Genomic DNA, 14,630 nt, shown 5'->3' with positions numbered 1-14,630 from the left:
TCTAAAGATCCTACTTAAAGGGGTTTTCTGAATGAGAAAGGAAATGGTAATAACATGAAGTCTAGGTGCAAAGATAAAGGAAAAACACAAAGTTGCAAACTTATTCAAGAACGCAGTCATTAAGTGTTGAGTGAAATGAGAGATTTTGGATACAAGACTGTGCTGTCCCAGGGAAGTCTAATGGGAGTCAAGCCTGTTTCACTTTCCCAAGAAGCAGAACTCACTAGAAAATGATGAGCAGCCCGCAACAGGCAGGCTTGGAAGTGGACATGCCTCCCTTCTCCTGACGGCTCCCATGCACACAGGATTTTATGGCATGAACTGAAGCGTTTCGGGGTCTGGAGTAGGTTTAGTAAAAGTTATGTAAAGCTTGTATAAATTGTATTTTGCTTTACCGATGAGAAAAAAATATTAAAGACCTTTGGCTCAATATCAGAAAATATTTTCATCTCACCAGTCATCATCTGTTTTAGCACCAATCATGTTTGACTACAAGGCTTAGAATTGCATGGGAAGTGAAAAAGGTTGAAAATTAAAAAGTCCAACTGGGGTTAATGTTTAAAAGAAAAATTTTTAAAGTTTCTCATCTAAATTAAGAGAGAGAAAATGGTGCACAAAACAGTAAAAAAAAAAAAAAAAAAAAATGCAGGCTAACATGAAACAAAAAACATCCACATCAAACTAGGAGTTTAGATGCAGTAATTTCACTATATTACTTGCTTTTTAGGCATTTACTGTAATTACCTCCACATCTGTTTCACTGTCTGTAAACTGGTATTGCTATAAAGTTATAAAAGACAATAACAGAATAAATTGAAGGTTATATAATGCTCATAGAAAACCACACGCCCTAAATACATGTATTATAATTTATACCATTTAATAATGTTAGAGACTTGAAGGTTAAGATTTAAGTTAAATTTAGATAAATCCTTTTCTATAGGGTTTCTGAAATACTGTAATTGTAAATATACTTGTGGAGATATGATATTACAAAAGATAAAGATGCACAGGCACAAAGGACACCAGAAAGTCTTAATTTTGGTTTAAAACATGCAATATAGATGTATAAGAAAACAGGTGATTTATTTCTGTAAATGGAATAAAATGTTAATTTTTTTGGAGTTTGTAATGACTAGACAGATATACATACAGACTTAAAAAGGAAACTTGCAAACCACACTGAAGTACCAAAGATGTGGCTAAGAATGTCTTATGGAGGAAGAACTTACCGCTGCCTTAAGAAAGTAATAAAGAAAAGACAGGAAGAAAGAAAAAAAGCAGAAAGTTTACTACTGAGGAAGATAAGAATCATACTAAATATGACAAATTCATCAAATTAGCATTTGCAGAAAACAGATAATTTATAAGATATAACTTTATTATAGTTTTTTTTTTTTTTTTTCTTAAAGGACTTAGGACACTGCAGAACAGACAGGAGGCTCACCTGCCCGAAGAAGGCTACCCGGAAGTAGGTCCCCAGCAGCCTGCGGCCTGAGTGCATGACCTCGGTCACTTTGCTGTAGGCCCGGTGCAGCGTGTCATACAGATGGGCCAGCCTCTGGAAAGCAGAACAAAGCCCATTTCTTCCCATGTGCAAACAGGAGAATCGATTTTAAAATAACAAATGTGATAATGGAGGTGAAAGTCCTTGAACGTGAATAAAACTACACTCACGCACATCCTGGCTGCGCTGCTTGTAGTGATCATTAATGAATGGTAACGCTTCCTACCCAAAGGCCAGCCCACATGTGAGGACCCATCACATTTCCACATTATAGTAAGCAAACCCTGTTTTCAAGTTAAGGTGCGATGTCAGAGATGGTTCCCCAACGTGATTCCTGGCCTTTGCTTTTCCTGCTCCATTTGATATGCCTAGAGAAACTGGATGACTTCCCAAGCCGAGGATGGGCGGAAGGGACACCATTTGTCACGCAGGTGGAGTAAGGAAGAGTTCTGAGAAAGGGGACACTTGGTGATCACAAAACTCTGTTCATGGCAGCCTTTCAAAAGTGGAGTGCCAGGTGGTTACCCTGTACTTTGAGATGTGGGGGGGTCTCCACAGAGGCGGGGCCCAGGTCTGGGTGATACCCGATGACTATTTGGTGATGATGACTGGCCACCACCTTCAGCGTAATGTGGAGGGTCAGAGACTCCCCTGCTGATCACTGGCCTGTACCTGCTTCCTCTCTTGCATATGCGCATGTCTGGGTATATGTCACAGCGTCATGCTCTCAAATAGGAAAAAAACAAAAAGGCACTCCCATACCTCAAAATCCCTCCGCTTCTCATAAATGGGGATGATGAGTTTGTAGATGTCGGCGATGAGCTCATAGCGCTCGGCTTTCCAGAGTCCATCTGCGCACTGCTCAAGGAGCTCCATCAGCACGTCCTGATCAAAGAGGAGGGCCAGCAGCCAGAGAAGAGTGTTACCGGGAATGCGACATGGCACCCCTTGCAGAATGCTAAATGCTAAGACTGCGAGGAGGAACTTTTCACAACAGACATGTGTCAACACTCACTTCCACACTTATAACATTCTTTTTTAGGGAGCCATTTTTTCATCACCACAGTTTTTTTTAGGGAGGCATTTTTTTAGTCATGGTCACAAGCAAAAACGAAATAGGATCACCCTGCACAACTGCGTAATACATGGAAAAACTGACACTGATACCATCACAGGGACTCTCAATTTTTGTTCCTAGTCATCTTAATAAATGCCATCTAGCAATTTTTCTTTTCTGAGGAACAATGACAATGCTAAGACATGGAGCATTACTAAGCATGACTTTAACACAAGTTAGAGTGATTTAGTGATGGAGTGTGGTGGGCACCATGCCTGCTTCACCTTGGAAATTTCTACCAATTGAAGTTTGGGTAGTTACTCTGCTTCCACTAAAGCACTTGAACTTTGGAGGAAGTTAACACTACCCATGGCTCAAGAATTGTGGCCTGATGCACACATATGTTTATTGCAGCACTATTCACAATAGCAAAGACTTGGAATCGACCCAAATGTCCATCAGTGACAGACTGGATTAAGAAAATGTGGCACATATACACCATGGAATACTATGCAGTCATAAAAAAGGATGAGTTCATGTCCTTTGTAGGCACATGGATGCAGCTGGAAACCATCACTCTCAGCAAGCTATCGCAAGAACAGAAAACCAAACACCACATGTTCTCACTCATAGGTGGGAATTGAACAATGAGATCACGTGGACATGGGAATGGGAACATCACACACACTAATGGGGCCTATTGTGGGGAGGGAGAGGGGGGAGGGATGGCATTGGGAGTTATACCTGATGTAAATGACCAGTTGATGGGAGCTGACGAGTTGATGGGTGCAGCACACCAACATGGCACAAGTATACATATGTAACAAACCTGCACATTGTGCACATGTACCCTAAAACTTAAAGCATAATAAAAAAAAAAAAAAAAAGAAAAAATTGTGGCCTGGACTTACACTAATTAGCACAAATCTATTTCCTGGCCACAGGCATTACTTCATCATGGGTGGACATGTGACATAAGCAGGCCAATCAGGGTTAATTTTAGGACCCCAGCTTGGAATTTGAAGAAATGCTCCCACCAGACTGTAGCTTGGCTGAGCTGGCATTCCTCTCATGGCCATGGAAGGGGGCCTGTCTGCCTTAGTAGCAGAGTGAAGGGCCTCCCTTCTGCTGCCCAGCAAAGTGATCGTGTCATGAATAACTCTGTTAAAGGTTTGGACTGATTGATGTTAATCTCTCCGTGGCATTTCCTAGTGGGATCCAATACTTGACCTCTAATGTTTAAGCCCATTTTAGAGGGGTTTCATTAATGATGCTGAATTAATTTTAATTTGCTGTATAATATATAGCTTTGGTAAAGTGTCTATTCAAATCTTTTGCTCATTTGTCTACTGGATTGCTTATTTTATTATTGAATTTTGAGAGTTCTTTATATACTGTGGATAAAAGTCCTTTACCAGATATGTGATTTGTAACTATTTCTCCCAATCTGTGGTTTGTCTCTAGGGTTTTTTTTTTTTTTTAATTTAAAATTTATTTTAGCTTTTTTTGAGACTGGGTCTTGCTCTGTTGCCTAGGCTGGGGTACAGCAGCATGATCTTGGCTCACTGTAACCTCCGCCTCCCCAGTAACTGAGATTACAGGTGTGCACCACCACGCCCAACTCATTTTTTGTATTTTTAGTAGAGATGGGGTTTTGCCATGCTGGCAAGGCTGGTCTTGAACTCCTGCCCTCATGTGATAAGCCTCGGCCTCCCAAAGTGCTGGGATTACAGGCGTGTGCCATAGTGCCCAGCCTATGTCTAGGTCTTCTTAACAGTGTCCATTAAAGAGCCAAAGTTTTTAATTTTACAAAGTTTGATGTATCGAGTTTTTATTTTCTGGATTGTGCTTTATATGTTATAGTTAAATATTTATCTAACCCAGGTTCACAAAGATTTTCTCTTATGTCTTCTTCCAGAAGTCTTATGGTTTTACATTTTACATTTTAGACTATGATCCATTTGGGGTTATTTTCTAATGAGGTGTCAAGGTTCTTTCGTGCATATGTATAGCCAATTGTTTCAATACCATCTGATGAGAGGCTATGCTTTCTCTTGGATTGCCTTTGAACCTCTGTCAAAAATCAACGGATAACAAGTATGTGGGTCCATTTCTGGACTCTCTGCTTTGTTCTATTGATATATGTCTCCATCCTTGTGCCAAACCACAGGATATTTTTTATGCTACTGTAAATAGCACTGTTTTAAAATTTTCTTGATCATTTTAAAGGAAAGTGCTTTTTAGAATAAGATTAAATATCATCCAGCTTATTTGTTTCTCAAAATTATATTAAATAATCATGAACTATATAGTAAAACCATAGTATAAGAAGGAAGAAGGTTAATTTTTGTATACTAATCTTATATCCTGTGATCTTGCTAAACTGACTTAACAGTTTTAGTAGCTTATTTTCCAAGTTCTTTGGGATTTTCTCCTTAGAACTATGTCTTATGTGAATATGAAAAGATTTATTTCTTTTTCTTGCCTTACTACACTGGCTAGAACCTCCAGCATGACATTGAATAGTCAGTAAAGCAGGTATTATGGTCTTGTTCCCAATTTTAGGGCAAAGCAGTCAGTCTTTCACAATTAAATATGATGCTAGCTATAGGTTTTTTGTAGACAGTCTTTTTGTTTTCAGGCTAAGGAAGTTCCTTCTATTCCTAGTTATCTTTTTTAAATTATGAATAGATGTTGAAGGTTGTCAAATACTCTTTATGCATCTACTGACAAAATCATATGGTTTTTCCTATTTATTCTGTTGATGTGATGATGAATTAATTTGATTGGCTTTTCAATGCAGAGCCAACTATGCACTCCCAGAATAAACCCTACGTGGTCATGATGCATTTATGTATTGCTAGATTCAATTTACATACATACATACATATATATATACACACACACACTTTTTTTTCTTTCTTTCTTTTTTTTTTTTTTGAGACAGAGTTCCACTCTTGTTGCCTAGGCTGCAGTGCAACGGCGCAATCTTGGCTCACTGCAACCTCTGCCTCCCAGGTTCAAGCGATTCTCCTGCCTCAGCCTTCCAAGTAGCTGGGATTACAGGCATGCGCCACCATGCCTGGCTACTTTTTTGTATTTTTAGTAGAGATAGGGTTTCTCCATGTTAGTCAGGCTGGTCTTGATGGCTACTTTTTTGTATTTTTAGTAGAGATAGGGTTTCTCCATGTTAGTCAGGCTGGTCTTGAATTCCTGACCTCAGGTGATCCACCCACCTCAGCTTCCCAAAGTGCTGAGATTACAGGCATGAGCCACCACGCCCAGCTTTCAATTTACTAATATTTTATTAAGGATCTTATAGTTGCATTTGAAAATGTGTATATCCTTCACAATATTGTAAATGAAGAGCAAGGCCTGTGTTTTTCATTACCAGCCCTAATGTTTCACTACAGGACTAATGCCTACAAAGTTTACAGATTCAAGGTAAATAAACATTTTTAAAGCAGTTGTGAATCAATTTACCAGAAAACGCTATCTAAGCAAGACCATTTACCTCCTATGTCATATTTATAGCACACGAGTCATAAAAGTGTCATTTGTGTGACCAAACTCTGTACTGGTGCTTATTAAAAGGTCCATCAGTTTTCTCCTGCTTTTATTGCAGGTCTCATAAATCCAGATACAAGTAGTAACCACCATAGCAGCAAAAGACACGAAGAAATCAGAAACGGTTTTCACACCAACTCTTTTCCTTTGTACCTGTATTATAAAGATGTATGTTTTTTTGTTTTTGTTTTTGTTTTTGTTTTTTGTTTTTTTTGAGACTAAAGTCTCATTCTGTTGCCCAGACTGGAGTGCAGTGGTGCAATCTTGGCTCACTGCAACCTCCGCCTCCCGGATTCAAGTGATTCTCCTGCCTTAGCCTCCCAAGTAGCTGGGATTACAGGCATGTGCCACCACACCCAGCTAATTTTTGTATTTTTTGGTACAGACGAGGTTTCATCATGTTGGCCAGGCTAGTCTCGAACTGCTAGCCTCAAGTGATCCACCCACCTTGGCCTCCCAAAGTGCTGGGACTACAGGCGTGAGCCACTACGCCTGGCCAGATGTATGCCACTCTTAGTTTTGTCTCAAATCTTTTCCAATGGAAAATCTATCCGTACTAACCATAACAAATTTTATGATTCTTTTCATGGTTCTCTGATTATAGAAAGCTAGATAAAAGCATAAAAATTATCAATAAACATTATCAATATATGTATTTCTTCATATTTGTAAAACCACAGAATGTATTACAGGTCTAACCTAAATTGGTGTTTGTGAAGATCACATAAAACTTTACCAATCAAAATGGTCTGAAAACTGCAAATTCTGCATGTTAATTCACAGGCTAATTAAATAAGCCTGTTCTATTACAATCATCACTTTCTTTCTTTTCTTTTTTGAGAAGGTCTTGCTCTATTGCCCAGGCTGGAGTCCAGTGGCACGATGATCATGGTTCACTGCAGCCTTGACCTCCCAGGCTCAAGCGATCCTCCGGCCTCAGCCTCTTGGGTAGCTGGGACTACAGGTGCATGCCACCATGACCAGCTAAGTTTGTTTTAAACTTTTTTTGTAGAGACAGGGTCTCCCTATGTTTCCCAGGCTGGTTTCAAACTCCTGGGCTCAAGCAATCCTCCAGTTTCTGCCTCCCAAAGTGTTGGGAGTACAGGTGTGAGCCACTGTGCCTGGCCACTATCATCACTTTCTACTTTGTATTAATTTTTTTAAAAAACCTTAGGCCAGGCACAGTGGCTCACACCTATAATCCTAGCACTTTGGGAAGGCAAGGTGGGCGGATATTTGAGCTCAGGAGTTCAAGACAAGCCTCAGCAACATAGTGAAATCCCATCTCTATAAAAAATACAAAAAAATTAGCTGGGTGTGACAGTGCATGCCTGTAGTCCCCCAGGTACTTGGGAGGCTGAGGTGGGAGAATGACTTCAGCCCAGGAGGAGGAGGTTACAGTGAACCGAGATCGCACCACTGCAGTCCAGCCTGGGTGACAGTCAGATCCTGTCTCAAAATAAAATAAAATAAAATAAAATAACCTTATTTTTTACTAGGCTATATAATCTATGTAATCCCACAGTGTCTCATACACATCAGGCAGTCAGTATCTATTGGATGAGTGAGTCAATGTGTACTTTTCTTAGTAATATTAATGATATTTACTAGATAATAATAGCTGTCCTTGTCTGTAAGGAAATATGCTAAGATTCCCTTTACCAAAGCCTTGCATTTCTGGCATATCTTAGGTCAAAGACACTGCCAGTGTGTATTTATTATCTTTACTCTCAGCGGTGTTGTGGGACTGCAGTAGAGATGGAAGAATTCTAAGGGGACCTAACTTCCCATGGGGAAGACACATTGTATAACAAGGCATCCTTCTGATAACGAAACCATCAAGGGCATGGAACTTTTCCCATTTTAAAACTATCCTTAGGTTTACTTACAGACTAATCATTTGGCCCCTTTGGTTCTCATCATTGGGCCTTTTCAAAGAAAAATGTAAAGTTATTTTGTTTGTTTGTTTTTGTTCTTTGGTTTTTGAGACGGAGTCTCACTCTGTTGCCCAGGCTGGAGTACAGTGGCACAATCTAGGCTCACTGCAACCTCCACTTCCCGGGTTCACGCCATTCTCCTGTCTCAGCCTCCTGAGTAGCTGGGACTACAGGTGCCCGCCACCACGCCTGGCTAATTTTTTTGTATTTTTAGTAGAGACGGGGTTTCACCATGTTAGCCAGGATGGTCTTGATCTCCTGACCTCGTGATCCACCTGCCTTGAACTCCCAAAGTGCTGGGATTACAGGCATGAGCCAGCCAAGGAATGTAAAGTTTTGTGGAAAACTATAACCATGTAACTTACTAGTTACTATAACTAGTAAGCCATGGTCCTCACACTAGATGTAAATCTAAATGACACCCTGTCCATTGTGAATCAGATCGGAGACGTAAAGAGTCTTAACTCCTCGCCATACCAGTTATAGCATAATAAGAATCTGGATCAATTTTAATGCAATCTCATTAAAAATGAAAACGTATTCTCAAAGAGTTACCAAAGTTACGACTATGCACCCTCACCACCACATCATTGAGTCATCCATCTAGTGTATCATTTGTTCAAATGTTTTACCAAGCATCTACTACATGCAAGGCACACTGCTTGACACTGGGGTTGTAACACAAGTCTATATAAATACAATTAAGTTTCTATAATTTATAAAAATTACTCAACAGACTTTTTTCCAAATGTGAAGGGCAGGTTTTGGATGGTCTGTTAGGCTGTGTGTCATGAATGAAATTTGCTTCCTGAAAGACACACACGGTCATCCTCAGAGCAGCCAGAACTGACATACTAGAGGCTCAAGACCACCAACCAGAAGAGACGTGATATACATGGCAAGACACGGAGGACAGAGGAAAACCCAATGAATTCAAATACATGCCCAAACTGCAAGTCGCAGGGGCAGGCACTCTGACTGGAGAGCAGTGGGTACTGATTCATTTAATGAGTAGTCAGTGAGTCCCTGGGCGGTAGTGAGGAGGTCAGGTGAAGAAAGATCAGTCAGTTGAAGAAACACTCCCTGTCTCTTAGACCCTGGAGTCTCATGTGGGAGCTAGGTCCAGCAAGAGATGGTAAACGATGGCAGTGAGTGTACTGATAATGAAATGTGCAGGGAGGCAGGAAGGAGCAGCATCTGTCCAGCTGGGACAGGGGAGGAAAGGCGAGGCATGGAAAGCTGAGGAGAGTGATGACCAGCTGGGTCTGAAAAGAGCACCGGGATAGTCAGGGGAAAGTGAAAGGCAGGAGTGGGAATAAGAAGGAAAAGAGAGGAGACAGCCCAGGTTGTAGGAACAGCCCAAGCAAAGGTAAGAGGGTGAAGGCAGCACAGCACGGGAGGATTTCCATGAAGTTTGAGGGCCTGGAATCTAAAATCTCAGAGTGGTAAGAAATGAGGCTGTGGAGGTGGGAAGGGGTATGTTCACTGAACTGGCACACTCGGAGCTTTCTCAAACATAAACAATCAAATGTAGATAATTTTATGAGACATAAAAACATATGTAGATATACATCAACTATCACAACAGACAATAAGGTATTATATAAGGAAGATCTTATTATTTGGTTTTAAAATGATGGTCTGTGTATCCAAGCAAGATATCTGTATACAGCAGTCTTTCAGGTATATTTTAAGTAGCCCTAGATTTAGTCAGTTATTAAATATATGTCAAACAATTTATGGGTGGTTTCCTGAGTCAAATGTTTTTTTTTTTTTTTTTTTTTTTTTTTTTTTTTTGAGACGGAGTCTCGCTCTGCCGCCCAGGCTGGAGTGCAGTGGCCGGATCTCAGCTCACTGCAAGCTCCGCCTCCCGGGTTCACGCCATTCTCCTGCCTCAGCCTCCCAAGTAGCTGGGACTACAGGCGCCCGCCACGTCGCCCGGCTAGTTTTTTGTATTTTTAGTAGAGACGGGGTTTCACCGTGTTAGCCAGGATGGTCTCGATCTCCTGACCTCGTGATCCGCCCGTCTCGGCCTCCCAAAGTGCTGGGATTACAGGCTTGAGCCACCGCGCCCGGCCAAATGTTTTTAATTGATAGACTAAGATTTGGGTTTTTTCTTTTTTTTTTTTGAGACAGGTCTTACATGTAAGACCCTTCACCTTCTGCCATGATTGTAAGTTTCCTGAGGCCTCCTAGCCATGCTTCCTGTTAAGCCTGCAGAACTGTGAGTCAATTAAACCTCTTTTCCATATAAATTACCCATTCTCAGGTAGTTCTTTATAGCAGCGTGAGAACAGACTAATACACCCAGCTAATATATATTTTTTTTGGTAGGGATAGGGTCTCACTATGTTTCCCAGCCTGGTCTTGAACTCCTGGGTTCACATGATCCTCCAGCCTTGGCCTTCCAAAGCGCTGGGATAACAGGTGTGAGCCACCACATCTAGCCTAAACTATGATTTAAATACATGCTATTTTTACTATTGTGTAGTCAAGTTATAAACAAGTGAATAGTTTAATAACAATGAAACCTGAATTTAAGTGGCATATAAGTATTGATATATATGTATGTACCATATGATACAGATAATTGAGTTCATTATGGGGGAACCTGTTATATTTGGTAAAAAAAAAAAAAAAAAAAAAAAAGATGGGCTTCAACAACGGAGAGTCCCCAGAATGGCTGGGAAATAGGAAAGTCTGACAAAGTGAATAGAGCTTAGTAAGTCATTATGAAATAAGTCTCACAATTTGATGGTTATCAAGAATTAGGAAATAACAAATCATTAAGTTTTATACTCTACTGAACATTATTTTGTCTTCTTTTCTGACTCAGAGGCAGTTCAAATTCTATGGTTGATCGGTCCAAATATCACTTATTATTGTAAATAAATGGTATTATATATTATAAAAAGCAGAGTTAGCACAGATTTTACCCAATAACAAACTAAAAATAGCTTTTATATTAAAAAATAAGTCAGTCTCTCATAAAAGTAGAGTGTGGATTGCTGAACATTAAATCCTAATTTAGTAAGCTAAATTATTCTAGTTAATGTCAACTCTATACCTAATCCTTTACAGCTTCTGCATCAAGTAACAATTCTTTGAATAGAAAGAACTGGTAATCACCGGCAGTTAAGTTTGAGAGACCATACATCAATACAAAATTATACAGTCACAATGACCAAGACACAATAACTAAACATTGGAGCATATATGAATAACGTTCTCAGCAATCATTGCACCTGAAAACCAGAACAATGGTCAGATAGTGGTAACCTTATAGGGCAGTCATATGGAGTGCCTGATGGTTTTACCACTTTGCTTACAATTTAAATTCCAAGATATTTTTTTCCCATATTGTTGACATATGCAAAGAACTGCTAAGTAATAATTGGCTGGGGGAAAATATTTTATAATATATTTATATTTTTAATATTAAAAAAATATGTTACAATAAAAGGAACTCAGCGCAACAAGTTCATAAGCTATCAAGGAAGCTTTTAAAAATGTAATTAGGGCTGGGCGCGGTGGCTCAAGCCTGTAATCCCAGCACTTTGGGAGGCCGAGACGGGCGGATCACGAGGTCAGGAGATCGAGACCAACCTGGCTAATACGCTGAAACCCCGTCTCCACTAAAAAATACAAAAAAACTAGCCGGGCGACGAGGCGGGTGCCTGTAGTCCCAGCTGCTCGGGAGGCTGAGACAGGAGAATGGCGTGAACCCGGGAGGCGGAGCTTGCAGTGAGCTGAGAGCCGGCCACTGCACTCCAGCCTGGGCGGCAGAGCAAGACTCCGTCTCAAAAAAAAAAAAAAAAAAAAAATGTAATTAGCCAGGCCCATTTTAGTGTGCCACAGTGATGCAACTGAAGGCATTGAGCATCTGTCTCTGGAAACAGCACATTAACACTGTGTGTATGTGTGTGTGTGTATGTACACACATGTGCATGAAAATGCCTGCATGAGCCTATATCTGTGCAGGGTTATGTAAACATTTTTTCACTGAGATACCATTTGCTCTATTTTAGGATTAATTTAACTAATCTTACCTATGAAACTAGATGCTGTCAGTATTACCTAACCATTTGGGAATAACTGCAAATGTGTGACCTGGCTTAGGCAACGGTGTGCCATCACAGCATAATGCGCATTTCTGCTATATCATCATCTTTCAAGGTACAGTTGAGGACCACTTACATCAGAATAATCACCTTGGATGCTTATTAAAATACAGATTCCTGGGCCCCACACCCACCCAACTAAATCTGGGTTTGGGGGATAAGGATGGGAATCTGTTATTTGTAGCAGTGATCCAAGTAATTCCTAAGCACCCGAAAGCTTGAGGATTCTTGCACTGGGTGAAACTCTCTGAGGCAGGGACTTTCACTTACACATCCCTGAGCTAGCACATGGCACATGGCCAGTCTATGGAATTCATCAACATGTATCAATCTAGAAATTTCCAAGTCATTAAGAACTCAGACAACTTCCAGTTCAGACTGGAGGGGCTGTGGTTGAGGTGTTTCTCCTCAGAGGGCAGGAAGCAGCAGCAGGAGTGTAGGGTGCTATGGCAGGGACCACAGCTTGCTCACTCTCAGACCTCCGGTCCCCAGCTCAGTGCCAAGGAAGCCCAGTCCACATTTGCAAAATGAAGCAGGGCAGTGTGATGTGCTGGCATCCAGCAAAGGCAGAACAGCTACCCAAGCTCCACCGGCCAAGTTCCCTACTCACTGTTTCTACTGTTGTGGAGAATCGTTGTAACAGTGAGGACGTGCCATGTGACTTTCATGGCTCCAGGAGCACTGTCAGTCAAGGGTAAAGTAGAGATGAGCTGGCTCTAAAGGTTTTACTGCCACGCTTGGATGAGACGTAAACAGGAATCTCTGAATGTGTTCTATTGATGTCTCTATCTCCTAGGATAGCCTAAGGATGTAAACACTTTATGTTTCTTACTGGCAACTATTCCTGAATAGAAACAATTTTGACTAATAGAAGCCAGAGACTGGCCTAGTGAAGTTCATATAACGTTTGTTACATTCAGCAGCAATTCTGCAATGGCGAGACCTGTTATTCTGTAAAACAACAGTTTTGTGTGCTAGGTAGAGTCAGTTCTTATCATCCGAGGTAGTTATGTTCTATAACGTCACTGTGAATTAGCAAATACTTGCCCGCTTCCCAAAGAAAATGCAAGGTTCAGTTCCTGGGAGCCTCAGGTTACAATATTTTCATTAACCAATTAATACCTACACTTGTTTTATGTGTTTTGTTTAAAGACACCTAACTAAATACATATTGTTGATTCATTAACATTAAATATATAGCCAACAGCACTAGAACTCACACCTGAACAAAGCTATGTAACTCACACTTGGCAGTGCTCTTGCACTTAGGAACTCCAGACAGCACTTAAGCGCTTCCCTGGGGCCATTTTAAACAGCAAACCACCAACAAAATCCACACAAATGTGAAAAACATGGCACTAAGTAGACCACCAAAGGAGGCTTGTTCATGGTGTTATAGGAAAGTGGTCTTGATCCAGATCCCAAGAGAGGGTTCTTGGATCTCGTGTAAGAAAGAATTCAGGGCAAGTCCACAGTGCAAAGTAAAAGCAAGTTTATTAAGAAAGTAAAGTGGTGAAAGTGCAGCTACTCCATAGACAGAGTAGGGTGTTCCTGAAAGTAAGAGGAGGAACACATCCACCCTAGGTACATTACTCATATACACGGGGAGATGTGCTCTGCTATGAGGATTTGTGATAAAGGAATAATTTTCTTAATTAATGTATTTTGCAAAAATCAGTATTATCTTTAAAGAAAAATCAAGAATGCCTTTCTTCTCCAGATATTGGGATATCTGGACACTCCCAAGTCTGGGTCTGTCTAGTAAACATTATTAATTTGACCCCTTAACCGTGAACATCTAGAGGCTCGGAATGCCTGACTTTCTAGGAAAGCAGCCCAGCAAGTCTCAGTCTCATTTTCCTAGCCCTCACTCAAGATGGCATCAGTCTGGTTTGAATGCCTCTGACCACGGGATGAGAGCTGCGACAAGAAGCAGAGCGTTGCCTGGTTCGGCCTCAGCTAGAAACGCAGTTGAGTGGTAAAATCTTTTGATGTTCTGTACATATCCCTGAATGACCACAAAAGTACTATGGAGTATTGATTTGGGGGCTACAAAGAAATTTCAGCAGATAGGTGGATAATGAGGATCCACCTATCTGTACTTTCTACTTTTCCCTCTGGAGCTCCTCTGGGCCCTGTTCTCCCGGGCTCTGTTCTAGGAAGCAGACACAGCAGGACTTCTGCATAGCGACTTCCTGTCCGGTTGCTGTTGAGTTTGGCCAACGGCAGGCCCCAGCAGGATGCTGGGGGGCAGGAGGAGAGTGAGGTGGGCAGTTACTCCTTCCCTCCCTGTGTGGGTGCCCTGAGGAGTCCTTTACTAAAAAGCTCACAGGTCCTGCTAAGTGGTCCTTCTATGTAATTTTTCCCTTTCTCCCCCTTTATTCCTAAGGTTAAGGGGTGACACCCAGCTGCTGCTAACCTCGGGGCACTGTAACATTCCT

At 41.0% G+C, this 14,630-nt stretch overlaps 1 protein-coding gene across 16 annotated transcripts in view; it reads right to left on the bottom strand.

Annotated features, from left to right (window-relative positions):
• Positions 1-14,630, bottom strand: part of DOCK9 (dedicator of cytokinesis 9) — a 306,369-nt gene that overhangs the window by 16,313 nt on the left and 275,426 nt on the right. For all 16 annotated transcript variants that reach the window (XM_030922003.1, XM_030922011.1, XM_030922008.1 and 13 more), the window contains 2 exons: positions 2,270-2,392; positions 1,448-1,561 (listed from right to left, as the gene is read on the bottom strand). In XM_030922003.1, the coding sequence (XP_030777863.1) occupies positions 1,448-1,561; positions 2,270-2,392 (237 nt within the window). The remainder of the gene's footprint in view (positions 1-1,447; positions 1,562-2,269; positions 2,393-14,630) is intronic.

The sequence above is a fragment of the Rhinopithecus roxellana genome, chromosome 18 (assembly GCF_007565055.1).
Source record: "Rhinopithecus roxellana isolate Shanxi Qingling chromosome 18, ASM756505v1, whole genome shotgun sequence".
Classification (NCBI taxonomy): domain Eukaryota; kingdom Metazoa; phylum Chordata; class Mammalia; order Primates; family Cercopithecidae; genus Rhinopithecus; species Rhinopithecus roxellana.
Note: the sequence above shows the minus strand (reverse complement) of the source record. Positions and strands in the feature narration are given on the sequence as shown.